Here is a 26,855-nt window from a genome sequence, read left to right as displayed (position 1 = left end):
TGACTGCTGTCTCCATCTCATCCCCACCGAATACAGAGCTGAGGATTGAACCCAGGGCCTCTAGCTAGCTGGGCAAGCTCTCTACCACTTGAGCTATATATACCAAATCCCCATTCAATTCACAGCTGTATGTATATAAATGCATGCCAAAACACACCACGCACTCTCATTTTATAATCAACAGCCATGCCTCAACCTGTCTTTTTTTCATTTTCTTTTTTTATGATGATTCGTTTTAGAAAAAATTAGCCAAGAAATGCTTTAGGGCCAACTTTGGCTTTCCATGAACCACAGCAAATGAAAAACATACAATGGCAAAATACAATCAGATTTTAGAATGATACTTATTAAAAAAAAAAAAACTGGACTAAAAAAACGCATAAAGCCCTTGTTCCCTATTTTGTGTCTTTAAGGTGGAATTATGAGAACATCACTATGAATCATTTATAAATAAGTTACAACTCTGTATTTCCAGAAATAAACACTTTAAAACAAATTTCTTATGCAAAGAAGCAACACATCTCAACACTGCAGTGAAAACATGCCTTATGTTCCCAAGGAATACACTCAGAATGAAGTAGAACTGTCATTTCACTTACACCTTTATAAACACAGCAGCTCCGGGCAGGCCCTGTGTGTCTGTTGCCTTTGTTCTTTGGTATTGAGTGCTTACTTTTGGGATGGCACAGCCAAGTTCAAGTGGATTCTTTTATCTCCAAAGGAAAAAACAATGATTCCAACAGCAGAAGGCTGGCTTACACTCTTAAATATGAACTTTTACAGATGTTATTTTATTATCTATCCTTTGGGCATATGACTAAGCCAATCAATGAACTTTTTAAATTTTTACAGTGTTAGTAATTTGGTCCTGAAAATATCTGAGTCTTTATTATTCCTTTTCTATTACTTCACCCTTTACTGACCACCTCATAAAGCTTTAATTCTGAAAAGCACTATATATACATTGAGTCTTTGAAATCAGTTTTCCATTTGTTATTTAATTTTAAAACATAACACTTCTTGCCTTAACAATTATAAAAACCAAACACACAAAAACTCCACAATTAATACAGTAAGCCAAGTTTCATTGAATTCTGTATTTACCCATCTGAGCGCTCTGTAATTATATAGTTCTGTCATTTAAAATATACTACTTAAATCTAATTTTTACATTTCAAAAATTATCTTCGGTAATAACTAAGTATATTTTCGGTAGACATTTCTGAGAATGTTATTTTTCAGAATGTGGGAATATATATGTATATAATCTTGTGAATTTAAAGTCTGTTTTCTGGTACTTTAATGTATATACTTGTAAAAACTTTCCTATAATTTTGTGATAATGTAGTTCCCCAAAAAATTTATTTTAAAAGTATGTTAACAGTAAATGAAGTCATTTTAAGGAGTTGTTTGTATTCTTGCACTTGTCTTCACCCCACACGCCACGTCGTTCACAGAAGGCAAGGGACCTGGGCGCCACACTACCAATGTAGTGCCCACACAGCCTGTGTTACCATGTGCTGCCTCACAGTACTTGCAGCCCCCTCATGTTCATAGTGCATTACAAACACATCCTCTTTGGGGAAGCAGAAATTCAACTTTCAGGACACTGGCCTCATGACAGTTCTGCCCCAACTGCAGTACTGTCAAAGATAGGACACTGCAAATGCTGCTTAAGAGCACCGGAGCTGTCCCCAAACTGCCTCTTCATAGTAAAAATCAAACAGCAACAACAAAAACCCCAATGTTAAAACCACTTAATAAACTTACAAACTTGAAAAATTAGACACTTCAAATAGGCAATAAACTTCATATTAGGATAGCAATATATTCCAAGCTTCAAAGATTTGACAAGTTCTATGGTCTTTCATCAATAGACGGAAGCTTTCAAACTGCACGATCTTCTGCCAGCTAAGACTGGGTGTCATTCGCTGAATAAACAAAATAAAAAGTTATTTAATTACTGCTTTACAACCATACATACCACATACCTTAAAAGGTAAATATTTTTAGACAATGAGTACCAGGTCATCAAGCATCAGACTTTGTACATGAGGTAGATAATGAGAAAAATAATTTGTAGGCCATACTAAAATGCTTTGAAACTTCTAATAGTCACTAATTTCTTCTCAGAAAACTGAGTTGAGATTTGTAAGCAGCAGGATAAGCATACATCATACATATTCCTAGTGACTTAGAAGGTTTTCAGTGTATGATCAGAAGGCCAAAGGAATCTAGTCTGATCTAAAGATACGGATGAAAAGTAATCTGCCTTGCACTGGCAGCTCACACCTATAATCCTAGTTACTAAGGAAGCTGAGACCTGGAGCATCTTGGCTGGAAACCAGTCCAGGCAGAAAAGACTGTCTAGCAAAATGCTAAAATGGGGTGTAGTAGCTCAAGTGGTAGCGGCTCTAGCTGTGAGCAAGCAAGCCTAGGGAAAATGAGGCTCTTGAGTCCACACTCCCGAACTAGTAAACAATGGGGAGGGCAAGCACTTCAAGTATTGGTAAGTCATTTTACACTAAAGGACACTAGACTAATTTAACGGCATGGGGGAGGGGGAGAATCAAAATGATAATGGTTCAACTTCCCCCAGATTTGTGTGTCTATACATTTAATGAGTTACACTCTGTAAAGCAGTTGCAAAGACCTGAGATGAGGAGCAATCATTTAAATCTGTACCTAGTTTGTGGTCGAATCCACTTCAAGGCATGTCTTGGTGGTACCGCGATGGTGGGGTGATAAAATGTGCAGTCTGGTCTCGTGCACTGAGTGTTAAATCTACAGTGCTGAACAAACAACAGAGTTTCAGCAACATTTGCAAGATTAATACAAACGAGCATACAATAACTGGAGATAAGAATACCCCGCCACCCGAATTAGCCAACAAAGAAATCTCCATTTTAATACTATTGGAGCCTTGAAAAGTAAGAACTTTCTCTTGGGAAACAGAATCCTATGCCAAGGATCACAGAAGGTGAAAATTAAAAAGAACTTTAGTATCACTGCAAGCTTCTCCTGATCTGTGTAGCAGCCATCTCTGTTCTCTGCCTAATATCCCTTCTCACAGTTTCTTTCTGCCCAAGGACAGCTGGTAAAGCGACAGCTTTTCAGATGGGCTTCAGGCTGCTATTTAAAGACAGCACAGTGCTGGGAATATGGCCTAGTGGTAAAGTGCTCGCCTCGTATACATGAAGCTCTGGGTTCAATTCCTTAGCACCACATATATAGAAAAAGGCAGAAGTGGCGCTGTGGCTCAAGAGGTAGAGTGCTAGCCTTGAGCAAAAAGAAGCCAGGGACAGTGCTCAGGCCCGGAGTGCAAGTCCCAGGACTGGCAAAAAACAAAACAAAAAATGAAGCGAGCACGGCTCACTGGCTGGAGCTAGATACATCAATTGATGGTTCACACACAAGCAAAACTATTGGTACAATTTAAATGATACTCGATTTCTTCATCTCAATTCTCCTCTGGGATGAGGTTAAAAAAAATACCACCCAAACCAGGTGGTAGTAGCTCTGGGCTCTACTCAGATGACAGATCTGAGGATCATAGTGGAAAGCCAGCACAGGCAAGAATGTCTGAGGGACTCTTACCTACAACTAATCAAGTCAAAAGCGGAGCTGTGGCTCTAGTGGTAAGAGTGCTAGCCTTGAGCAAAAAGTTACAACTTGACAATGCCCAGGCCCTGTGTTCAAGTCTCAGGACTGATGTGCGTGCATGGCATATACACGCACATACACACATACATACACACAAATGCTCAGATGAGCATAGGTAATGAGACAAGTAAAACTCCTCAAGGGTTTAGGATACTACCATGAAGAGTTTCAGACCAGTTGGTATAAAGGGTCAGACAGATCAGCATCAAGTATGATACTGCTTACATGTCTTAAGAGATTAGAAAGGGGCTGGGAATATGGCATAGGGGCAAGAGTGCTTGCCTCGTATACATGAAAGCCCTGGGTTCGATTCCCCAGCACCACATGTATAGCAAACAGCCAGAAGGGGCACTGTGGCTCAAGTGGCAGAGTGCTGGCCTTGAGCAAAAAGAAGCCAGGGACAGTGCTCAGGCCTTCAGTCCAAGGCCCAGGACTGGCAAAAAAAAAATCCTCCAATTTATTAAATGCTTTAAACACCCCCACCCCCACACACACGATATTAGATTTTTTGGAGGGGCTGGAACTCAGGGGCCTGGGCCTGTCCCTGAGCTTTTCTGCTCATGGCTAGTGCTCTACCACTTTGGGCCACAGCACTACTTCTAGTTTTCTGATGGTTCAGTGTAGATAAAAAGAGTCTCATGGACTTTTCTGCCCAGGCTGGCTTTGAACTGCAATCCTCAGATCTCGCTGCCAATGCCCAGCTGAAGATCTTTAAGTGAAACTGGGAAGGAAAACAAAAGGGCAAGACAGCCAATTTCTCATCTACTTTAGAACAAGACATTACCACAAACTATTTTTGGGAATATGAAGGCTCTTACTTTTGGATGATAGAAAGGACACTCCATTTTCTTACAAGCTGGAAAGTAACGGCAGAGCTGACCACTAGAAGATGGCGATGGTGTTGTAACTACAAATGAAAATCAGAGTTAAATGACTATTTAGCAAAATAACTTTTAATGTAGGCTAGTGATGTTTTTAAGCAATGAGAACCACTAAGAATAGTAAATTTTATGTATTCCTGACTCAAACAAAATGCTCAGTTTTATATGATGGGTATACTGGCTCTTTGTCAAATTACAGCTATTCCTTTTTTGTGTGTCTCATTTACAGTCAGAGTATCATTTTATCCTCACCTGGTTTTGGAGGCAGCACTGGAACCCTCCTGCTCATGTGAGTGAAGGGGCAGTCTGGCTTAGTGCACTTAGCATCATATTTACAATTTGGATGAACAAACAAACATTTTTCAGCAAATTTACAATTGGGGAAGGCTCTAAAAACAAAAAGAAAGTATATTATTCGTATGTAATATTCTCAACGCATTATCAGTGAGAAAAGCACAAGTGCTGGAAGTCTGGGTAGAATGGTAACGCGCCAGTGGGGAAGTGATGGACTGCCAGCCAGGCGCGTCACCACTTGAGCCATGTCCCAGCCCTTCTGCTGTGAACTTTTCAGGCACAAGTCCTGTTTTTCCATGCTACCTTCAGACTATGATCCTCCTCTCCCTCTGACTTCCAAGGAGCTGCAATTACAGGCGTGTGTCACCGCACCCAGCTTGTTATCTGAGAGAGGATCTTACCTGGGCTAACCTTGACCTACAGTCCCTACAAAGCTCATATTCCACAGGCCTCTGGTAAGGAAAACTTTAACCTTAAAGTCTAGGATATTTTTTCATTACCCCTAGCTTTCTCCACAGCTCCTCGGAAAAATTGATAGGTGAACAAAAATGTGAACTGGTACATTAATTAACATTGAGCTCCTTTAGTACAAAGTCCCCAAGACGCTAGGTTCCAGTATTACCAATAGGAGTAATAGTATTCATGCGCATACACACCAACTCAAACTTACCTACAGAAAAGAGAAAAGAGAAAACACAACAAGCTCTGTGATTCAAGCACCAGCATGCCGCTACTTACTTGCAAGGCGCGACCGGGTGATGGTACACACACTCGTCCCCATTTTTACAAGCGGGCCAGTACTTGCAGCGCTCCAACAGCTTTTCTGGCTTCTGGGCCACGCTCAGTTCACTCATCTCAGCTATGATGAAGAAATTCAAAGCATCTTGTTATCATCAGTTCAGTATATAGTCTAACAAATTCCTCCCCAAATCCCGCTCTTACAACCTACAAAATAAATGAGCCCAAAAAGCTGGTTACAGAATTCTGGCAACAGAATACTACAATACATTATTAGAGTTATCATTATAAAAAGGAAATCAAGTGATTCTGCACCTATGGCCTAGGTTCTCACCAAAAATTCTAAACATATCGTTTCGGAACACAAAGGTAAAAAAGGAAGGATGGCAAAGGGGAGCCAATAAAGTTAAAGGAAACTGAAAACACATAGTAAGAAAAACAGGAACTAATTCTCACACACTGCACAAGTTCAGTGCTAAACACAAAATAGAGTTAAAAGAGGAAAGCATCTTTGCTTAAATGCTACTGCCTCCAGAGGTCAAGCAGGTCATCCCACAGAGCAGGTCTGGCTGGTGGGGAACAGTAACCCAGAAAGCAAGCACACAGACCACTTTGAGTCACTCACTGCCTCTGCACTCACCACGCGTCTCCAATTGGAGACGGCCACATCTTCTCCTGTTTTAGAATTTAAAAAAAAAAAAAAAAGGCTCCTCACTCCTCATCTGAATATATTCTAAATTCTGGCAATTAGTTTAAATTTAAAACAAAATTATACCTCAAACACCCTAGTTTAAACCAATGGCATCAGAGGTATTGTGCATTATGGTAACAGGTACTGTCTGAAGTGGTGAGGAAAGCATCACTTTAGTCATTGTTCTTTACATCCTCTTGCAGGAGGTAAGGCAGAGTAAATCTGACTCTTTACCTTAGCTTGGACACTTCAGGAAAGGGTGATGTAACATCTTCCAGCTTAAGCTTCTCCCTCTAGATCCTCTTACACTTAGATAATGATTAAATGGAAGAACACAAACCAGATGATAATCTAACCTACTGTTCTAGTAACACAACTTCTGCCCTCCCTACACACTGTGTGACACACAAATCCTGTCATATGGCCCCAAAAGGAACACCATCAGACAACTATAAATACTAAGCCTGACAAATAATTTTTCTCTAAAAACACTAGAGCCGGGCACTGGTGGCTCACACCTAGAATCCTAGCTACTCAGGATGATAAGAACTCTAAGGACCATGTTTCAAAGCCAGCCTAAGCAGGAAAGTAAGTTTGTGAAACTATTATTTTCAATTAACAATCACCAAAAACCTGGAAGTGGAGCTGTGGTCCACTTCATCAGATGTTGCAAATTCTGCTTATATCTGAGAAGGTAAATTCATTTTTTATTAATCTATACTGTGATAAATGGCCAGTGGGGGTGGCTTAAAGTAGATGATGCCATTAGTAACATTTTGAAGCAGCTCCAAAATGCCTATTCTAAGCAAAACAATGGCAACTCCCTGTGTGCAGTGCAAGAGGCAGAGATAGAGGGTGTGAGTCACAGCTCTCCCAGGAATCTCTCACCACCATCTACAAAGCTGCGCCGGCAGCTTGGCAGCGCAAAACACAGAGAAGAGGCTCACTGCTCCTTCTGTCTCCACAAGGACCATGGCACTATGCAACCTACACACAGATCGTGACAGACTACCACACACACACACCAACACAGCGCGGTATCGACACCAACTTTAAAGCAAGCTGGCCATAACAGACCCCAGAATTAAGCCATCAAAATGAAAGGCAAGAGTAGTAAAAAAAATATATATACCTTAATTCCTTATTTTCAGACAAAATATAGGGAGGGGTAGTCAAGAAATCTGTGCTGCTACCAGTTCACGGTTTGCACGTGTACTCCTAACCACTAGTAATGCAGAGAGCCGAAGGACTGAGGCTCAAGGTCAGTCTGGTTCAAGGTCAGCCTGGTTCAAGATCAGCTCTGGCACCAAGTCCACAAGACCTCATTTCAACCAATAAAATTGGGTAGTGTCTCATCAGTTACATAGGAAATGTAAAATGGAGGATTCTGGTTCAAGCAGAACCAAACAAATATAAGCTTACCTAGCAAGTACAAGGCTCTGACTTCAACTCTAGTACCTCCAAAAAAGGAGAGAGAAGAAATCTGCACTGCCTAATGCAGCTACTGCTCTGTTATTGTTTTAAATGTATTTCCTGATAGGGTCAGATTTCCAATTTTCTCCAGACATGAGAGCTAGACATGTCGCTGATTTATAGGGAAAGTCCCTGAAAGATAACTAGTTTCTTAACTGCAAATCCCCCCGCCAAAGTCTAAACTCAGTACTCAGAACATGTTGTTCCATAACCCTACCAAGATGACTACTTAGAGAGATTCCAAAATCTCTTCTGAATCTGCTCATTTTTAAGCTTTAATGAAAAAGTTATTAAAAGGCAATTACTGCTTCTGATTTTGAAGAGGCTTTTTCTACATCTGTCAGGAATGGGAACTTTGGGGTTTCTCTGGTCTCCCAACATTTCTGCCTAGAAGCCTTGCATTTAGTGTGCAGGGTTGTAAATATTACCCTTTGATACTAACATCAGCTTAGGGTCTTTTCCTATACTTCTACAGGAAGTATTCCCACCTCGGGTGGAAAAAGCATCCAATTCAAATCCACCTTCCTCCCGAATTAGCCCTGAGAGACAGTTGCTGATACAGGGGAGAGGGACAGTTCAAGAATATAAAGGAGCTAAGGCAACAAGAAGGATGGCTCATCCTTCAGCAAACGTCATTAAGAGGAATTTTTGATCCCATGGCTGCATTCCATAAAAGCCTGAAATTTCACTGGTTTTGTGTGGAAGAAAAAAAAAACATTACTCAATGTAAAGAGAAGCAAAGCCTCAAACCGATAGTCAAGTAGAGACACAGGCAGTCTGCCTTCACAATGCCAGCACGCTGAAAAGGGCAAGGCTGTGCTCTCAACACACCGTTGGAAAAGCTACCATCTGGGTCCTCAAGCTGCCTGCTCATCAACTGCAATTGCTGTGGGTGGAGGAGCCCTCTGAGTCCCTTGTGTGAGGCTGCAGGGTGGTTTACGGGTTTCATTCCTTCAAAGCACATGTCCTCCTCTTGATCTGACATGTATCCTGGGGGGCTGGGGACACCATCCAGCGTCACTATAAACTTGGGACTTGCAGGTTTATCTGGTTGTACAAGATCTCTGCCAGACAGATAAAAAATACCATAGAATTAGGGAAACAAACACAAAATGCTGAGCCTCTAAAGTATTCTTCAGCAGAACTACTACTCCCTTCTTTGCATCTGGTTCAGTGAAAAAGACTTGGGAGGGTTTACAGCAGAGTGCTAGTGGACTCCCGGCACCACACCGTGCCACTGGCCCTCCAGGGCACACTTACTGAGGACTATCTCCCTCCATCGTGACTGCTGTCCATGCGATCCCCAGGGGATCAGCATGCAAGCCAAACAAAAAAAACCAGTGTACACACGCAGAACACACTGGCTAACAGCTGTATGTTGATCCATACATGTGTTCCTGCACTGAATGAACACTCTGTCCATTTTCTAAGGGAAGAACCAGCCAAACCCCATCCACTAACTTTCTTAAGAAAGACTTCCTGATTTTGGTCACTTGGTTTTAAAAATTACATTTCATGAAGCCAGGCTCGCATCTGTAATCCTAGTCACTCACAAGGCTGAGATCCGAAGATCATGGCTTGAAACCAGCCCGAGCAAAAAAAATCTGTGTAATTCTTACCTCGTTAACCACCAAAACAAGTCAAACATGGAGCCATGGCTTAAGTGGCAGGGCACAAGCCTTGAGCACAAAAAGCTCAAGGTCAGCACCCAGGCTCAGACTTCAAGCGTCAAGACTGGCACCCAAAAAAAAAAAAATTCCATTTCATCAATGTGCATAAAGAATCTTATTAAGAGAGCTATTAAATCAAATGAGCTTTTATCTGTATTTGTATTTTAATGGTTTCTGAACAAAAAAGATAATCATGGCCTAGCTACTGAGTCAATAAAAACACTACAGGCTGGGGCAGGGAAGAGGGAACTCAGAGAACTAGTGTTGGCCTGACCTATCTAATCACATAAATTAGCTACACAAGAAAAATAAACCATCTACCGTGTCTGCATAAGGTGTCCTGAAAGTACCCGAAGGGTATCTGCAGTCTTCATCCCCGACTCTTGGTTTGGTGCCACTACTATTTCCTCAGACAGCTTTGGCTTCTTCAGAATAAATGATCTTGTGTCTGCATGGACCATGGATTCCATGTCATAGTAATCTGAGCCAAAAAAATTGGCCATAAATGTTTACTTTTGAATATACCTTTCATTCCCAACATCATACATGTGAGAAGAATGTCAATCTTTTATATATTCTTAATTACTGTCAAGGCAAATCACAACTAATTCTACACAGGAATAGGATTGTAATTCTATTCCAAACATCTTTTCAAAGAACTCAAGTGGTTCTTTCCTCATATGGCACTAGAAAGGAAGGTTCTTCTGATAGGATCTGGTGGAGGTTAACAAGATACACTGAAAGCAAAACAGCTTTTTCTAAAACCAGGGAGAATTTAAGAACCTTTATGTCCCCTATTCATTTTGCATAGTACAAATTCAAAATATTCTAAAGCCTAGAATATGTATGGCTGACCCTAATCATATGTGAGGATAATGTTTCTTTTAAAGATAAGAAGAGGTAAGTAATAAGGACCAAAATTCAGAGAATATTTATTCACCAAATATTTACTGAACTAAGCCCAATTGTGCCAGGTACACAAAGAAAAAGGAAGAGAAACACACACAATCCTAGAACAGCAGGACCCAAAAAGGGTATGAACAAGCGTTGGCAGACTACCAAGCAACTTTCGCCAACTGAACAGTCAAGGAAAGGCTACAGGTGGCTATGAAAGGCCTGAGCAGGAATTACTGAGAGAGTCAGAGTTCTTCAAGCAGTTACCAAGCGCATGTAGAAAGGCAGCACCGTTCACAGGCACCTGAGGAGAGTGATTGTAAAAGCAGGGGCTCGGCAGGGTGGCCAAGGCTAAAGAATATAATGAAGTAGCCTGCTTGTCTCAATACTTTGGATTGGAGAAGTAATTGGAGAAGTAAATCCAGAAGTAATTGGAAATCAAGAGATTTCTAAAGGGGACGTGACATGGTTAAGGTGGACTTTAAAAATGGAGTTAGGAAAGAAATGGAGTCTTGGACTCTCCCGGTAACACACTGAGGGGAAGAGAGAGCATCTCCACCTTCTCCTCCTCTCCAGGGTTCCACAGCAGCCATTTCAGTCACCTTGCAGGAAGGGGCAGGTGTCTCTAGGGAGGGCAGAAGAGATAACAAGGGGGAAGAGATGGGATGAGAGCAGGAAGAACAGAAAATTGAGAGATGTATAGGACAAAGAGGAAAGACAGATTTACAAGAGAGCAAAGACAAATGTTGGAGGTATTTGGTTTGAAGTCTTTGTGCGGCTCTTGCACGTTTAGGAAGACAGTGAAAGTTCTGAATCTGATCCACAGGAAGGAGAAAGACGTAAAGGAAGCAGAGGTGAAATTCGTGCTTAGCTATATGTCCGCAGCACTACTCTCACAGAATCCTCCCAGAAATCCAGAGGAGGGGGGCTAGATAAAAACAACGCTGACAGCAGGTCACAGGGCAGGGGCAGAAACGGGCTGACCAGAGTGCGGTGGACTGAAAGCGGAAGGAAGAGATTGAGGGAAGCATAGGCACACGAGTGCCAGTCACACACTGCAGCACTCCACATACGCCCCTGCCACTTCTGCAAGCTTCACAGCAGCGCCAGGTCATGAGGAAGCCAGACAGACGGACATTGGTGCCATCTCTTGACAGACTGCAGGCTAAAATCATGTATTCACTCTGTGATCCTTCCTGAAGTACTACACATATGTCAACAGAGATTTGTTTTAGCAGTAATGAGGTTTGAAGCTGCTAGGCAGACTCTATACCATTTAAGCCATACCTCTGGCCCCTTGGAGCTCTCATTATTTTTCAGGTAGGTGCCACTTTTGCCCAAGGCGGGTCAAGACTGCAATCTGCCAACCTCCGTGTAGCTTGAAACATAGGTGTGTGCCAACAGGCCCAACTACTAGCTGAGACCAGGTCTCACTAACTTTTTGCTAAGGCTAGCTTCAAACCTTGATCCTCTGGATCTGCCTCCCACAAGCTGGGATTACAGACATAACCCAGTGACCCTAGTCTAAGGTTTGGGTTTAAAAAAAAAAAAGCAGGGCTGGGGATATGGCCTAGTGGCAAGAGTGCTTGCCTCATATACATGAGGCCCTGGGTTCAATTCCCCAGCACCACATATACAGAAAATAGCCAGAAGTGGCGCTGTGGCTCAAGTGGCAGAGTGCTAGCCTTGAGCAAAAGGAAGCCAGGGACAGTGCTCAGGCCCTGAGTCCAAGCCCCAGGACTGGCCCCCCCCCCCTAAAAAAAAAAAAAAAAAAAGCATATATCCTCAAAGAGACAACCACATTTGGAAAGAAATCAGTACATTTGCCCAAACTGAGTTGTAAGCAAGTAACAAAACAACCCAATTCAGAGCAAAAGGTTCTCCAAAGACTAAGAAGGGAGTACAGAGAACTAGAGGTTTTTTAAAACCATGTCTGAAGCAGTGAAACCTTTCAAAAGTCTAAGTCCATTCACCTGCTTTCTGTCCTTTGATCCCAACCACACCTAGCCACCCCTACTATTCCAATGAAGATTTCAGAACAACTGGAGATGGGCTTACCATTGATAACTGCTAAGAGGTCAGCAATAAAGCACCACAGCCTCTGACAGAAAGGTACCACAACAGAATACCTAAGTGTACATCATTAACATTTCTGTTAGAAAGGCAGTTGTGTCCTACCAGTGACTGGTTAAAGAATGGTTATCTCCCAAGTCTGACCAATGAGACACAAAGAAGTGTGGTAGCTTTTAGGGGCTCTGGTGTATGGGCAGTCTTTGTATCTAGGACAATCACAGAAACAAAGTACACCCCTCCTTCCACTAAATGTTGCCATAACTGGATATGATGCTCAGAACTTTTGCCACCATCTTGATATCAACCTATGAAAGACGTTCACTGATGACAGAGCACAGGAAGAAAAACTGGTCCTGAATGTCACTGTTGAATAGCATTCCTGATATATGAAATAATAAATTCACTTTCATCCAAGGGAAAACATGGCAGGTTTCTTGATAACCTTTACTCATTTCATATATCCACTGTCTTCAGCAAGGGATGCCTGCCACACTTAGACAAAGCCCACCAGTGCAACAGGGAGGGGAGTCCTCCCACAGCCCTCTCTCTCCATTGAGTTACCTGAACTCTCGCTACCAGGGTATTACATGAAAGACCAGAGCTGACCAGACTGGGAGGAAAGGCCTAAAAGGTATCGACATCAGGATGTCCCCACATTAGGCTGGCAAGACACATTACTTCCACCACAGGATCTACATTCAAATGTGGATCTACCCTCCCATGTCCCAACCTGCTTTCAGCAGATAGTAAGGACCCCCACATGGGCACCTCCGGCATAAAACAGCCCAAACCAACCTGGAGAAAAAAACAGGACCAAGCAAGAAGAGGAAAAAAAAGTCAAAAACCATCTTTAAAATCCTCAGAGAAATGAAAAGTTTCATACACATGAAGCAAAATGAGTATGCTAAAAAAAAAAAAAAGAAAGAAACATGCAGAAAGAAAAAGGCTCTTAGAAATAAAAGGCACGATAGGAATTAGGAACTTCAGGAATGTCGCCATTATTAAGCCTTACAGCTACTTGATGCTTCAAGCTGTATGTACACTGTGAGTAAAATGGAAAATTAAAGGATACCCAAGAGCTGATGAAGTGGCATAACACACACGGACTGCAGCCCCCAAACTTTTTCAAATATGATGTCAAAAGCAGGATGGAATGTTGGAAGATAAAGGAGGGTAAAGTCAAGGATGAAGGGACAAGCAGAGGGGAAGCATGAGGCAGCTGGAGGGGTGGAGCATGTGATCTGCTCATCAGATGAGGATGACTTTGGGATCCGGTGCAGGTAACTTTTAGGGCAGAAAAGCACAACCACCTGAGATGGAGCTGGGAACTCTACCCACTAAGCCTTAAACTGGGGGAAAAGAAAATTCAGGAAATGGCTTCAGGGAAGGAGGAGTCAAGGGACCAGCCTCCAGCAAAGGGCAGATTTATGGGAAACAAGAAAGGAATAAAGTGCCGGGTATGGCAGTTCACACTTGTAATCCCAGCACTCAGGAGGCTGAGGCAGGAGGATTGAGCGCTGGAGGCTACAGACCATGCATCAGGCAGAGGCTGAGCACTGAGGACAGAGATAAATATGGAACTCATCCCAGTTCTGAAGCTGCCCCAATAGCATGTGTATCTGAGGTAGGAAAGACCAACAAGTGTGTTAGTAGTTCTAGAACAAGTTCTAGGTGTGGCCCCTTTACACTAAGATCCTAAAGTGGAGAGAGTGAGGGTAAGGTGAATATTGAAGCAGCTCCGCACAATGGCTAAGGTCAGGTAGAGGCAAGTCAGGGCTCAAGTTGTCCTGACAGCAAAGTGTTAAACAGCCAGGGATACAAGAATGGCATGATTGGAACAAAACAAGGAAAAAAGTAAGAACATCACACAAACATGAAGATAATGCAGATCTTATCTCCTGGCCCTAAAATATTTTCAGAGAGCTAAATGTGGCATCTTAGGGCAGGATCTAAGACAGGTGATGCACTGAATGAGGTGTAGATGAGGGTGGCAACAGAAAACTGCTGTATTATGGTGGAAATTTAAAACCTACTTACCTTGACTAATTTCTAGCGTTTCTGCCATGACCGGGTCAATGTGCAGTCGGGATAACAACTGCCTCTGCTGAGCTCCTAGAACACAAATTTTTAAACTTCACTCAGCCTGCAAACAGAAGCACCAGCATTTGATTTTCAGAAATTAGTATTTCTGGAAAGTCTTACAAATAAGGCTTTGACAATATGATCTGATTATATGTACAGACCACAGGAATATCCTTGCAAGATAAAAAGTTGTACTGAGGGCTAAACCAACAATGCCAATGAGGACACTCCTAGTTCTCCCTTGGAGAGACCAATTTTCTTGAAGTAAGTCTGCAGAAGAAGTAAAAGACAGAACAGTCAGGAGGAAATATCTCAGGCCACGGGGCCTTGGGACATGAGCTATGGACACTACTGACAAACCTGACGAGTTCCTCTGCAGTCACCTGAACGTTCACCAGCACTACCAAGCCCACATACCGGAGGATAGCAAACCTTGTCAGAGAATTCTGAAGGGCAAACAATGGGCCCCGATAAATGCAAAAGAACAATGCCAAGTATGACACTCAGAATTCTGCAATCCAAGCCCTGCTGGGGCAGAATATAAAAATCCAGTCTAGAATCACCCACTGTTGTATTTCCGAGTGCTCCCATTATTTAGTAATGCACAAATGCAGCTGTTTAAATTTCATATATATATATATATATATATATACACATACATATATATATATAATGTATATTGGGGTTGGGAATGTGGCTTAGCAGTAGAGTGCTTGCCTAGCACGCATAAAGCCCTGGGTTCGATTCCTCAGAGCCACATAAACAGAAAAATCCGGAAGTGGTGCTGTGATTAGTTAGGGTTAAAAGGAAGCCAGGGACAGTATTCAGGCCTTGAGCTCAAGCCCCAGGATTGGCAAAAAAAAAAAAAAAAATAGTATGAGTATTATTTTTTAAGGAAGGTTATAACTCCTAATATTGTTATTAATATCACAAAATATCCCTAATGAGACTGATGAAGCAATGATTAAAAAAACTGGTTTTATCTTCATAAAGTACTTGAAGGATGGAATGATGCCAAACTTCTCCGTGCCCCTGAAAATGCTTATCAGCTGTTTCCAGGCACTTATTTGATCATCTAAAACACAAGTGTACAAAAGGATTTAAGTGCTAAGGTCTCACTGCTCAAGTCTCAGTAAGATGCTTTAGGACACCCAGCAGTAGTGTCCTGTGGTTTTGCCAGGACAGGCTCTGCTTTACTCTGACAAATATGTAAGTGGACCTGGTACCATGTTTTATTAAAAGGTGCTTCAATTTTAAAAGGTACACTTGATTCAATAGTCTACAGACTATTTTTCTTTTAAAACATTTGTACTTTACTCTTTAGCAGTATGTACAAAAAAAGGTGAATTCCTTTGAAATTAAATTATCATTACCAAAACAAAATTCAAGAACAGATCTGGAAATCATGACAGTTGGCCTAGATATATTCTTGTGGTTACAAAAAGAATGTTCTTACAATCCAAACACTAGGTCTAAGTACTATAAACAAAGAAAAGAAATGTTTTAAGATAATTTCACACAGACATTTGAAAGACCATTTTCTCACATTTTAAGTTTTGTTTCATCAGTACACTCATCTACCTTTTTCAAAACATCACTTGACAAACTATTGGGACAAACTATAATCCCAACTATTAGCTACTTGAGCGCCTGAGAAAAAAGGATCAAGAGGATCATAACACTGAGGTCAGAGCAGAAAACTGGGGGTGAAACGGTACATCAAATTATTTTTTCTGAAGTGGAAGTACAGCTCAAGTGGTAGGGTACCAGCTGTGAGCGAAAAACCTGAGAACAAAAAGCCCTAAGTTCAGGCCCCAGTACTGGTAAAAAGAAAAAAAAAAAAAAAACCCTCACCAACTTTGAATGGTTCAGAATGTAACCGAATGAGAGTGTGGCTTGCTTTACACAAACAAGGCCCTAAATTCAACACCCAGTACCACAAAGCAACAACAAAATACAAAGAAACATTTTAGCCTATACCACTAAGCAGGATATTGTCCTGATAAATTTTAGGTTTCTAAGGTATATAAATAAATCACAGAGCTCAAACCAATGAAGACTTCAACTTCTCTATCTTGCTGCTTCTGAAACCACAAACACAGCCAGGATGAAGAGCAAAGCAGTTTACCTTTCTCAATATCTCTAAGGAAGCCAATTATTTTTACACCAGGAGCTCTTGGTTGTGATTCAAAGTCAATTCCCTCTTGAAAATCTTCCAACTGTCTGTTGCAGTCAGGTGTTGTTGCTGAATATTCATTCATCTTAACCTCCAAAGATGAAATTTTTGCTTCATTCTGTGACACTCTAACATTTATATCAAAAAGATTCGCTTCCACAGTCAAAATTGCTGCTTTCATTCCTTTGATTTCATTGATGTCAGCTGATATTTTCTTTAAGAGCTGGGAAATATTGTCTAGCTCATTCAGTGAACAAGAAGAGCTTGTTACAGAACCTAAATCAGCTCGCTCTGGTGAGAGGCAAACTGGTGGAGACGGGAACCTCGAAGACATTTTCATAAAATTCTTTCTCTCCTAGGTCTCTGGTAATTTTTCCTTTACAGCTCATCAAATCTCTCATCAAAAGTAAAAACAGTGATAAACGCTACTTGAAGAAAAATTAAACGCAGCATTTTAAAACCTACAACTGAAAAACTAAGGCTGTACGTTTCTAGAGTCAGAATTCAAAGTAAATCTGAAATTGCTAAATATGCCAGTCCAATTTTCTCTTTGCTACAACTATTCTCACTAGCAGCACCCTAGTACATAACCACCTATATCCTGTAAGTTCTACTTACAGCTCCTTGGCAAATAAACCCTATTATTACATATAAAATAATCCTGGCTGCTGATTGGCTACAGAGATGTTGACACATAAAGAATGCTCAATTATTTACCTCACATGATGCGGACACAAAAGGAGCTGCACTATAAATTTACTAACGGAACATTATCTTTCCCCTTTGTCCATTAAACTATAACTTCCAAGCTTTAGATTATTTTTTGTTTTACTATACCTGAAATTTAACTTCCCCTTGAAAATAATGTATGACAGTCAGGAATATTCTTGCATTGCCGATGCCAAGAAAAGGAGGGAAGGTGATTGAACTCATGATCACAGAAAAATCTCTAAAAATATACATGGTCAGCTGGGCGCCAGTAGCTTACACTTATACTCTTAGCTACTTGGGAGTCCTGGGGAGAAAAATTTCTAAGATTTCTCAAAATTTCTAGATTTCTCAAAAACATCTTGGTGTGATGGTGCATACATGTCATCCTAGCTACAAAAGGAATCGTAGAATAGGTGGATCCCAGACTGGCACATGCCTGGGCAGGAAGCAAGATCCTACCTCGAAGATAACCAGTGCAAAAAAAAAAAAAAGGTTAGGGGCATGACTCATGTGGTGCCCGCCTAGACAAATTCAATCCAGGTGGAAGGATAAAAGCACCATATTAATCAGGTCAGAATAAAATTTAACTGCACAGATATAAGATGGAGTGAACGTAAGGATGAGGAAGTAAGAACTTAGCCTTCATCTGCTGACATCAGTAGACAGGAGCTTTTCTAATATTTGTCTCCCATTTTGTCGGTTTGTGAGGGCACTGAAGGGATAAAACTCCAGGGCCTCACGCTTGGTATGCCCTGGCCTTCTTTTCACTTTTGTGACAGTACTATTTGAAACACGGGTTTGTTTTTCCTGGCAGTATGAGGGTTAAATTCAGGGCCTTGTGCTAGTTGATAAGAGCTTTCCACTGTGCAAGTCTCCACCCCTTTTTACATTGGTTGTTTTTAAGATGGTCTCTCTTCCTGTCCAGAGGTGTATCTAGACTTTGATCTTCCTATTTTTCACTTACCACTGTAGCTGGGAGTAACAAATAACCACTGTAGACAAGTTCTTTGGTGGGATTAAGCCTCCCACTTTTATTTACAAGCTGGCCTCGAACTACAAGCCATCTAGTCTCAGCCTCCCAAATGGCTGGAATGACAGGAGTATGCCAATTAGTGGATGAGTAGGGATCCCATATGGATATGGATGTCCCTGCTGGCCCTGAAACTTGACCATGTATCTCAGCTTCCCAAGTAGCTAGGATTACAAACGTGTCCCCAGTGCTTGTCTCAAGGTTTCAGTTTTGAAGAAATTCAACTTTTCTTTTCTTTGTGCTTTTGATATGTCTAAGAAACTATTCCTTAGTCCAAGATCACGTAAACTTATACTTCATTCTTTCCCTAAAAATTTTTATAGCTTTAACTTTTAAATATAGGTCTCTGTTCTATTTTGATTTAATTTTTGTACATTATATTTGGAAAGGCCCAAATTCATTCTTTTGTGTGTACACATCCAACTGTCCGGTACTATTTATTAAAGAATATTCCTTTTTCGCTAAATTTTCTTATTGCCCTCATGAATGGACCCTAACTGGGAACCAGTGGCACATAACTATAATCCTAGCTACTCCATGTCCTTAGTCTGAGTAGTTATTTTCACTCTTGTTTACTCTAAGCAACAGGTAAACTGTATAACTTACAAAGATGTATATTGGTGGACATTACTCATCACAACCTCTTCAAAAGAATCTTTTTTTGGGAGGCCAGTCCTGGGGCTTGAACTCAGGGCCTGAGCACTGTCCCTGGCTTCTTTTTGCTCAAGGCTAGCACTCTGCCACTTGAGCCACAGTGCCACTTCTGGCTTTTTCTGTGTATGTGGTGCTGAAGAATCGAACCCAGAGCTTCATGTATACTAGGCAAGCACCTTACCACTAGGCCACATTCCCAGCCCCAAAAGAATTCTTTTTTTTTTTTGGCCAGTCCTGGGCCTTGGACTCAGGGCCTGAGCACTGTCCCTGGCTTCTTCCCGCTCAAGGCTAGCACTCTGCCACTTGAGCCACAGCGCCGCTTCTGGCCGTTTTTCTGTATATGTGGTGCTGGGGAATCGAACCTAGGGCCTCGTGTATCCGAGGCAGGCACTCTTGCCACTAGGCTATATCCCCAGCCCCCCAAAAGAATTCTTTATAAAGAACTATCAGTCATAACAGGAGGAAGGGAAAAAGTCATCTCCTGGAATTTATGTAATGATCTTTATTCTTTTTGTTTGGTTTTGTTTTTTTGCCAGTCCTGGGGCTTGAACTCAGGGCCTCAGCACTGTCCCTGGCTTCTTTTTGCTCAAGGCTAGCACTCTGCCTTGAGCCACAGCACCACTTCCGGCTTTTTCTATATCTGTGGTGCTGAGGAATCGAACCCAGGGCTTCATGTATACGAGACGAGCACCTTACCGCTAGGTCATATTCCCAGCCCCAATGATCTTTATTCTTAATCTCTTTGAATTTTAATTCGAACAGAAAGTGTGCAATACTTACTAGTCTTTGGCTTCAGGGTTTTTTGGTTCATTTTGCTGGTACCAGGTCTTAAACTCAGGAGCCTCACATTCAGCTCACTTGCTCACTGGCACTCTACAACTTGAGCCTTGCTCCAACCCAGCTTTTTGCTGTTAACTGAAGATGGAGTTTTACGGACTTCTTTGCCTGGGTAACTCCAAACTGCAGTACTCCAGATCTCAGCCTCCTGAGTAGCAAGGACTACAGATGTGAGCCACCAGCAGTCAGCCTCAAACAGATTTTTTTTTTTTGGGGGGGGGGGGTGTCAGTCATGGGACTTGTTCCTGAACTCTTCAGCTCAAGGCTAGCACTCTACCACTTGAGCTACAGCACCACTTCCTGTCTTCTGGTGGTTAATTGGAGATAAGAGTCACGGGCTTTCCTGCCCAGGCTGGCTTTGAGCCATGATCCTCAGATCTCAGCCTCCTGAGTAGCTAGGATTATAGGCGTGAGCCACCAGTGCCTGGCTCAAACAGAATTTTTTAAGGAGTACTAACAGATGACATTTAAGCAAAGCAGTATCTATAAACCAGGTGGTTCACCAAAAGGCAGCTATCTCAATGAGGAAAGCAGGGCAGGTGTTTAATAGAGAAACAAGGCAACTAAAAGAGAGTCCAGTGGATGCTTACCATATAGCCTAAGGTGCCTTAGGTTTAGGATGCAAAGTAATAAAAGGCTGTTCCAAGTCAGGTATGACACAAGCTTGTAATCCTAACTACTTGGGAGTTAGAGATGGGAGGATCATGAATTTACCAGACGAGGCAAAGATGGAAAGACTATCACAAAATCAAAACAAACAAAATGGACTGGGGCCATGACTCAAGTGGTTAGAGCAATTACCTGGCATGTGCAAGGCCCTGGGTTCAGTCCCCAGTATCCCCAAAAGGCCCTTCCAAAGATTACAATGTCCATCAGCAGAAAAAGTTTACATATTTTAACATTTACTCTTCACAATAATACTATCCCTCTTTACAGACTCAGGCACAGAAGGGATAAAACCAGCTACTAAGTGATACCATCTAGATTAACACTCCAGGCTCCTGAGTCACAACCTCTATGTTGTACTTCTCTCCAAGATATATTAAGTGGAATAGAACATAATAGACAACTCCATATGATATAATCCCAATGTATATGTACACAGATGTGTGCACATAAACACACACGTCACTCTATACACCAAGGGCACACATGTTCACAGATACAAAAAAAATGCCTGTATGAGTACATGAATACCAAACACCTGGGTACAGTGTTTATTTAAGAGAAGGCCAGTGAGCAAAATGGGGTCCAAGAGGGGACTTCTTCAATCTGAGCATAAACAGTCCATCCTGTCCAAGATGACACATATCAAGTATAAAACAGACACAGTGCCTACACATACAGAAGCTATATTGGTCTATGCTTTGACCTTCTTGAGTAATAGGTGATAGGATTTTCTCATGCAATGCTAGGCAGTGTCCAGAAGCAACAAACCCCAGCCAACCATGCACTCACAAGGGTAGTTAACCAATACCATAACCTATAGTATGCCATATACTCAACCCATTACATGACATATTCAATACTTCATGAAGTATGTTAGATTTTTTTTTTTTGCCAGTCTTGAGGCTTGAACTCAGGGTTTGGGAGCTGACCCTGAGTTTGTTTTGCCCAAAGATAGTGCCCTACCACTTGAGCCACAGCGCCACTTCCAACCTTTTCTGAGTAGTTTATTAGAAGTAAGAGTCTTTCCTGCCCTGGCTGGCTTCAAACCATGATCCTCAGAGCTCAGCCTCCTGAGTAGCTAGGATTACAGGTGTGAGCCACCAGTACCTGGCATAAAATGTTTTCAATCAGATAATTTTCCCCAATTATGGGCTAATGCATGTGTTCTAAGCAGGTTTAAGGGAAGTAAGACTGTATTGTTTTGTTCATTTATTGGGAAATAACCCCATACAAGTCCAGGAGCATACAGGCCTTTAAAGTCTCTCCTGGAGAGTCCACGGAAGTAAGATGCCCTTTAATTACAACACTGATATCTAAATTATCTGAGACATAAAAAGAAAATCTCCCAAATCTGGAAGCCTTAGAAATATTTACATCTCTATCCTATCACTCCTGGGTTGTTTATTTTTTTGGCCAGGTACTAGGGAAGCCATAACCCATTGTTTCAGCTGGGTCTCATGTTTTTACCAGGGCCACAGCCCTGATTCTCCTAGCTCCATATACTGAGTAGCTAGTATTATGGTTGTGCACCACCACACCTGGTTTGTTTGTTTTCTTTTTGCCTGTCCTGGACCTTAAACTCAGGGCCTGAGCACTATCCCTGGCTTCTTTTTGCTCAAGGTTAGCACTCTAGCACTTTAGCCACAGTGCCACTTTTGGATTTTTCCATATACGTGGTGCTGAGGAATCAAACTCAGAGCTTCGTGCATGCTAGGCAAGCACTCTACCACTAAGCCAAATCCCCAACTCAACATACATGGTCTTAAAAAGAATAAAATTTTCAACCAATATGCCAAGTATGATGGCACATACTCACTATCATAACTACACGGAAGCCATAGGTAAGAGGATCAAGGAAAGGACCTATCTAGGGCAAAAATCAAGACTTAGATGAAAAATAACCTAAAGCAAAAAAGGTTAGAGGCATGACTCAAGTGGTATAGTGCTTAGCAGTGCCAACCCCACAACTGAGATATAAGACTTTCTAAAATTACAGCATGGGTTTTTTGGGTTTTTTTGTTTTTTTGGCCAGTCCTGGGGCTTGGACTCAGGGCCTGAGCACTGTCCCTGGCTTCTTTTTGCTCAAGGCTAGCACTCTGCCGCTTGAGCCACAGCGCCACTTCTGGCCATTTTCTGTATATGTGGTGCTGGGGAATCGAACCCAGGGCCTCATGTATATGAGGCAGGCACTCTTGCCACTAGGTCATATCCCCAGCCCAACAGCATGGGTTTTTTTAAGTAAAAGGATGTAGCAAAGTGCTAGTGGGTCATCTGTAATCCTAGCTACTCAGGAAGCTCAGATCTGAGGAACTGCAAATTCAAAGCTAACCTGAGCAAGAAAGTCTGTGAGAGTCTTACTTCTAATTTAAAAACCAAAAAAGAAAAAAGAGCTAGAAGTGTATCTGTGGTTCAAGTGGTAGAGACCTAGCCTTGACATAAAAGCTCAGTGAGGGCTGGGGATACGGCCTAGTGGCAAGAGAGCTTGCCTTGTGTACATGAGGCCCTGGGTTCAATTCCCCAGCACCACATATACAGAAAATGGCCAGAAGTGGCACTGTGGCTCAAGTGGCAGAGTGCTAGCCTTGAGCAAAAGGAAACCAGGGACAGTGCTCAGGCCCTGAGTCCAAGGCCCAGGACTGGCCAAATAAATAAATAAATAAATAATAAAAGCTCAGTGAGAGTGCCTAGGCCCTGAGTTCAAGCCCCAGTACAACGGACGGACAGACCGGACACACGGACATGGACATACACACGAATGTAGCCACTACTCAGCCAAAGTGACAGGCATCTAGGCATATCACAGTGACACTGCAGACTTAACATAAGGGAAAATACTAAAAATGTCCAGAAGGAACATCCCCCAAGTATTAGACAGGTACAGTAGCATGCACATCCTATAGCCCCAATTACTCTGCAATTGAGGCAGGAAGATCATCTGAACTCAGGAACTGAAATCCAACCTGAACTGACAGACTATATGTAAAAAAAAAAAATCTAAAACAAACAAGTAAACTATATAAGGCTGGCCTTTACGAGGAAAATAAAACAAAATTTAAATTTTAAGCTACGCAATAGTGGCTTACACCTATAATCCCAGCTACTAAGGAGGCTGAGATGTGAGGTTTGCAGTCTGAAGCCAGCCTGAGCAGGAAAGTCTGTGAGTCTCTATCTTCAATAAATTACCAAAAAGCCAGAAGTAGAGCTGGGGCTCAAATGGTAGAGTGCCAGCTTTGAGCAAAAAAAGCTCAGGTGTGGGCTGGGAATATGGCCTAGTGGCAAGAGTGCTTGCCTCGTATACATGAAGCCCTGGGTTCGATTCCCCAGCACCACATATATAGAAAATGGCCAGAAGTAGCGCTATGGCTCAAGTAACAGAGTGCTACCCTTGACAAAAAGAAGCCAGGAACAGTGCTCAGGCCCTGAGTCCAAGCTCCAGGACTGGCCAAAGGAAAAAAAAAAAAAAAGAAAGAAAGAAAATTTGATAAATAGGAAAAAAAAAAAAAAAAGCTCAGGTGCAGGCCCTGAGTTTAAACACCAGGACCAGCAACAACAATAACAAAGTTTAAGTAAATTTCAACAACTTTGACAATATAAGAGTACACACAATTTAGGAAGGAGGAAAAAAATTTAAACATTCATCTTTTTTGTTTTTCCTTCCTTTTTCTTTGAGACAGGGTGTTCCTGTGCACCCCTGGAAAGCCTAGTACTCAGGAGATAGCATGTCTCAGCTTTCCATGCTGAGCACAAATGTTAATGCTTTGGAAATCAAAATATATTGAAACTGAGGAGCCAGGATACATTAAAATATAGTCAATCAGACATAAATAAGGATCAAAGTGTCTAACTTAAAATCATGAATGTAGTAAAATGAAGCAGAAGCAGTAGTCTCACTGTTCGATCTTAAGAGTCAAGAGTCAAGGAAAGGGCTGGGGATATAGCCTAGTGGCAAGAGTGCCTGCCTCGGATACACCCGGCCCTAGGTTTGATTCCCCAGCACCACATATACAGAAAACGGCCAGAAGCGGCGCTGTGGCTCAAGTGGCAGAGTGCTAGCCTTGAGCAAAAAGAAGCCAGGGACAGTGCTCAGGCCCTGAGTCCAAGGCCCAGGACTGGCCAAAAAAAAAAAAGAGAGTCAAGGAAAGGTGTTTGAGTCAGACACTGCAAATCTTAGCAAGACAAAATCTCTAGTTGAAGACATCAAATAGGCTAATTATTACAGATATGGAGAAAAATAAACTCATGAAACAAACATGTAAAAGTGGGGCTTTGGGGCCGTGGGGCTAATGTGGGAATGCTGCTTCTTGTTTTTAAGTCTTTCTAAGCTATTGTTTCCTGATCTATCAACAGACACTACAAATTGATTTTTTTTTTGGCCAGTCCTGGGCCTTGAACTCAGGGCCTGAGCACTGTCCCTGGCTTCTTCCCGCTCAAGGCTAGCACTGTGCCACTTGAGCCACAGCGCCGCTTCTGGCCGTTTTCTGTATATGTGGTGCTGGGGAATGGAACCTAGGGCCTCGTGTATCCGAGGCAGGCACTCTTGCCACTAGGCTATATCCCCAGCCCTACAAATTGATTTTTGTTTTTCCAAATATTCTATGGTAAATATGTACTTCATACTGCAAAATAATTTATTTTAAATTATATAGGTGTTTTCATACAACATATACCAAACAGGAAAAATACAAAGAAATCCATGCCTAGAAACATCGTAGTAAAACTGCAGAACATCAAAGACAAAGAGAAGATCTTGGAAGCAGCCAGAGAGAAAGGACAGATCACCTACAAAGGAATGACAGACAATTAGAGTGACAGAAGTCCACTGAAAAACAACGGAATCCAGAAGACAATGGAATAATACACACAAAATGAGATAGCCAGTTAATTCTGACTAAATTTGGGAATACAGTAAAATTACTTGCACAAGGGGCTGGGGATATGGCCTAGTGGCAAGAGTGCCTTGCCTCATATACATGAGGCCCTGGGTTCGATTCCCCAGCACCACATATACAGAAAATGGCCAGAAGTGGCGCTGTGGCTCAAGTGGCAGGGTGCTAGCCTTGAGCAAAAAGAAGCCAGGGACAGTGCTCAGGCCCTGAGTCCAAGCCCCAGGACTGGCCAAAAAAAAAAAAAAATTACTTGCACAAGAACAAGGAAAAATGAAAATATTTATAGGCAATAAAACCTGGAAATGTACAAACACTTGCTTTAAAGCAATTTCTAATGGCTATACTTTAAAAATATTTTAAATTGAACTATGGGCATGCCTCAGTTGGTAGAGCCTTTACCTAGCAAGCACAGGACCCAGAGATTAATTCCCAGTACAACAAGAAGAAAAAGTAAATTCAGTATTAGAAAATGATGAGGAGGGGGCTGGGAATATGGCCTAGTAGCAAGAGTGCTCCTATACATGAGGCCCTGTGTTCCATTCCCCAGCACCACATATATAGAAAACGGCCAGAAGTGGTGCTGTGGCTCAAGAGGCAAAGTGCTAGGCTTGAGCAAAGAGAAGCTAGGGACAGTGCTCAGGCCCAGTGTCCAAGAACTGGCAAAAAAAAAAGAAAAGAATGAGGAGTCTAACTCCTCCCATTTCCTGTGTGGGGAGCAGGGAATGTTTCTATTTCTCTGGGTTCTCTCTTGTTAAATTAAAATCCTTGCTTGAACTGAAAAAATAAAATAAAAATCAGAGATAGCAAATGATCATTAACACAAGAAGGTAAACCTTGAACAAACAAATCATGGTGCCAATTGATGCATTTTTTTTTTTGGCCACATGAGCCACAGCGCCACTTCTGGCCATTTTCTGTATATGTGGTGCTGGGGAATCGAACCTAGGGCCTCGTGTATCCGAGGCAGGCACTCTTGCCACTAGGCTATATCCCCAGCCCCCAATTGATGCATTTTTAAAATGACCAAATTGGTAAGCTCAAGACTGAAACTATGCTTCTCTGAACTTCTTTTGCTACTTAGGAATGAAGTTAGGATATTAATTTTTTTAAATACAAAATTGAATTTCCAGACAAAATTTCAGTAGAAGGCAATGAAAACACATATGGAGCATCTAAATTATGAACTAGTCAAAAAACAACCAACCAACTAGCTACTCAGGAGGCTGAGATCTGGGGACTGCAGTTCAAAACCAGTCTTGCCAGGAAAGTCTGCAAGTCTCTTTATCTTCAATTAACTACTCAAAAGCCAAAAATGGAGTTGTGGCTCAAAGTTGTAGAATGCTAGCCTTGAGCACAAAAGCTCAGGAAGAGTGAAAGTAACCAGGCACTAGGAGTTCAAGCCCCAGATCTGGCTAAAAAAAAAAACCAAAACC

General features: G+C 41.9%; 1 protein-coding gene and 1 long non-coding RNA gene across 4 annotated transcripts in view; one reads left to right on the top strand and one right to left on the bottom strand.

The window, feature by feature from the left end:
* Nucleotides 1-978: 978 nt before the first annotated feature.
* Nucleotides 979-26,855, bottom strand: part of Zc3h14 (zinc finger CCCH-type containing 14) — a 41,399-nt gene continuing 15,522 nt past the window's right edge. For 2 of the 3 annotated variants that reach the window (XM_048362890.1, XM_048362891.1), the window contains exons 10-17: nucleotides 14,415-14,489; nucleotides 9,732-9,891; nucleotides 8,572-8,804; nucleotides 5,577-5,697; nucleotides 4,797-4,933; nucleotides 4,482-4,570; nucleotides 2,686-2,792; nucleotides 979-1,931 (exon numbers count right to left, since the gene is read on the bottom strand). In XM_048362890.1, the coding sequence (XP_048218847.1) occupies nucleotides 1,925-1,931; nucleotides 2,686-2,792; nucleotides 4,482-4,570; nucleotides 4,797-4,933; nucleotides 5,577-5,697; nucleotides 8,572-8,804; nucleotides 9,732-9,891; nucleotides 14,415-14,489 (929 nt within the window). In that variant the 3' untranslated portion in view covers nucleotides 979-1,924. The remainder of the gene's footprint in view (nucleotides 1,932-2,685; nucleotides 2,793-4,481; nucleotides 4,571-4,796; nucleotides 4,934-5,576; nucleotides 5,698-8,571; nucleotides 8,805-9,731; nucleotides 9,892-14,414; nucleotides 14,490-26,855) is intronic. The other variant, XM_048362892.1, reaches the window with a different exon arrangement.
* LOC125363611 lies at nucleotides 23,740-24,901 on the top strand. The gene is made up of 3 exons (XR_007213249.1): nucleotides 23,740-23,785; nucleotides 24,049-24,449; nucleotides 24,665-24,901. It is a non-coding gene; the product is annotated as an uncharacterized LOC125363611 (long non-coding RNA).

Source organism: Perognathus longimembris, chromosome 14 (genome assembly GCF_023159225.1).
Source record: "Perognathus longimembris pacificus isolate PPM17 chromosome 14, ASM2315922v1, whole genome shotgun sequence".
Taxonomy (NCBI): Eukaryota; Metazoa; Chordata; class Mammalia; order Rodentia; family Heteromyidae; genus Perognathus; species Perognathus longimembris.
This window is presented reverse-complemented; position numbering and strand designations above follow the sequence as displayed.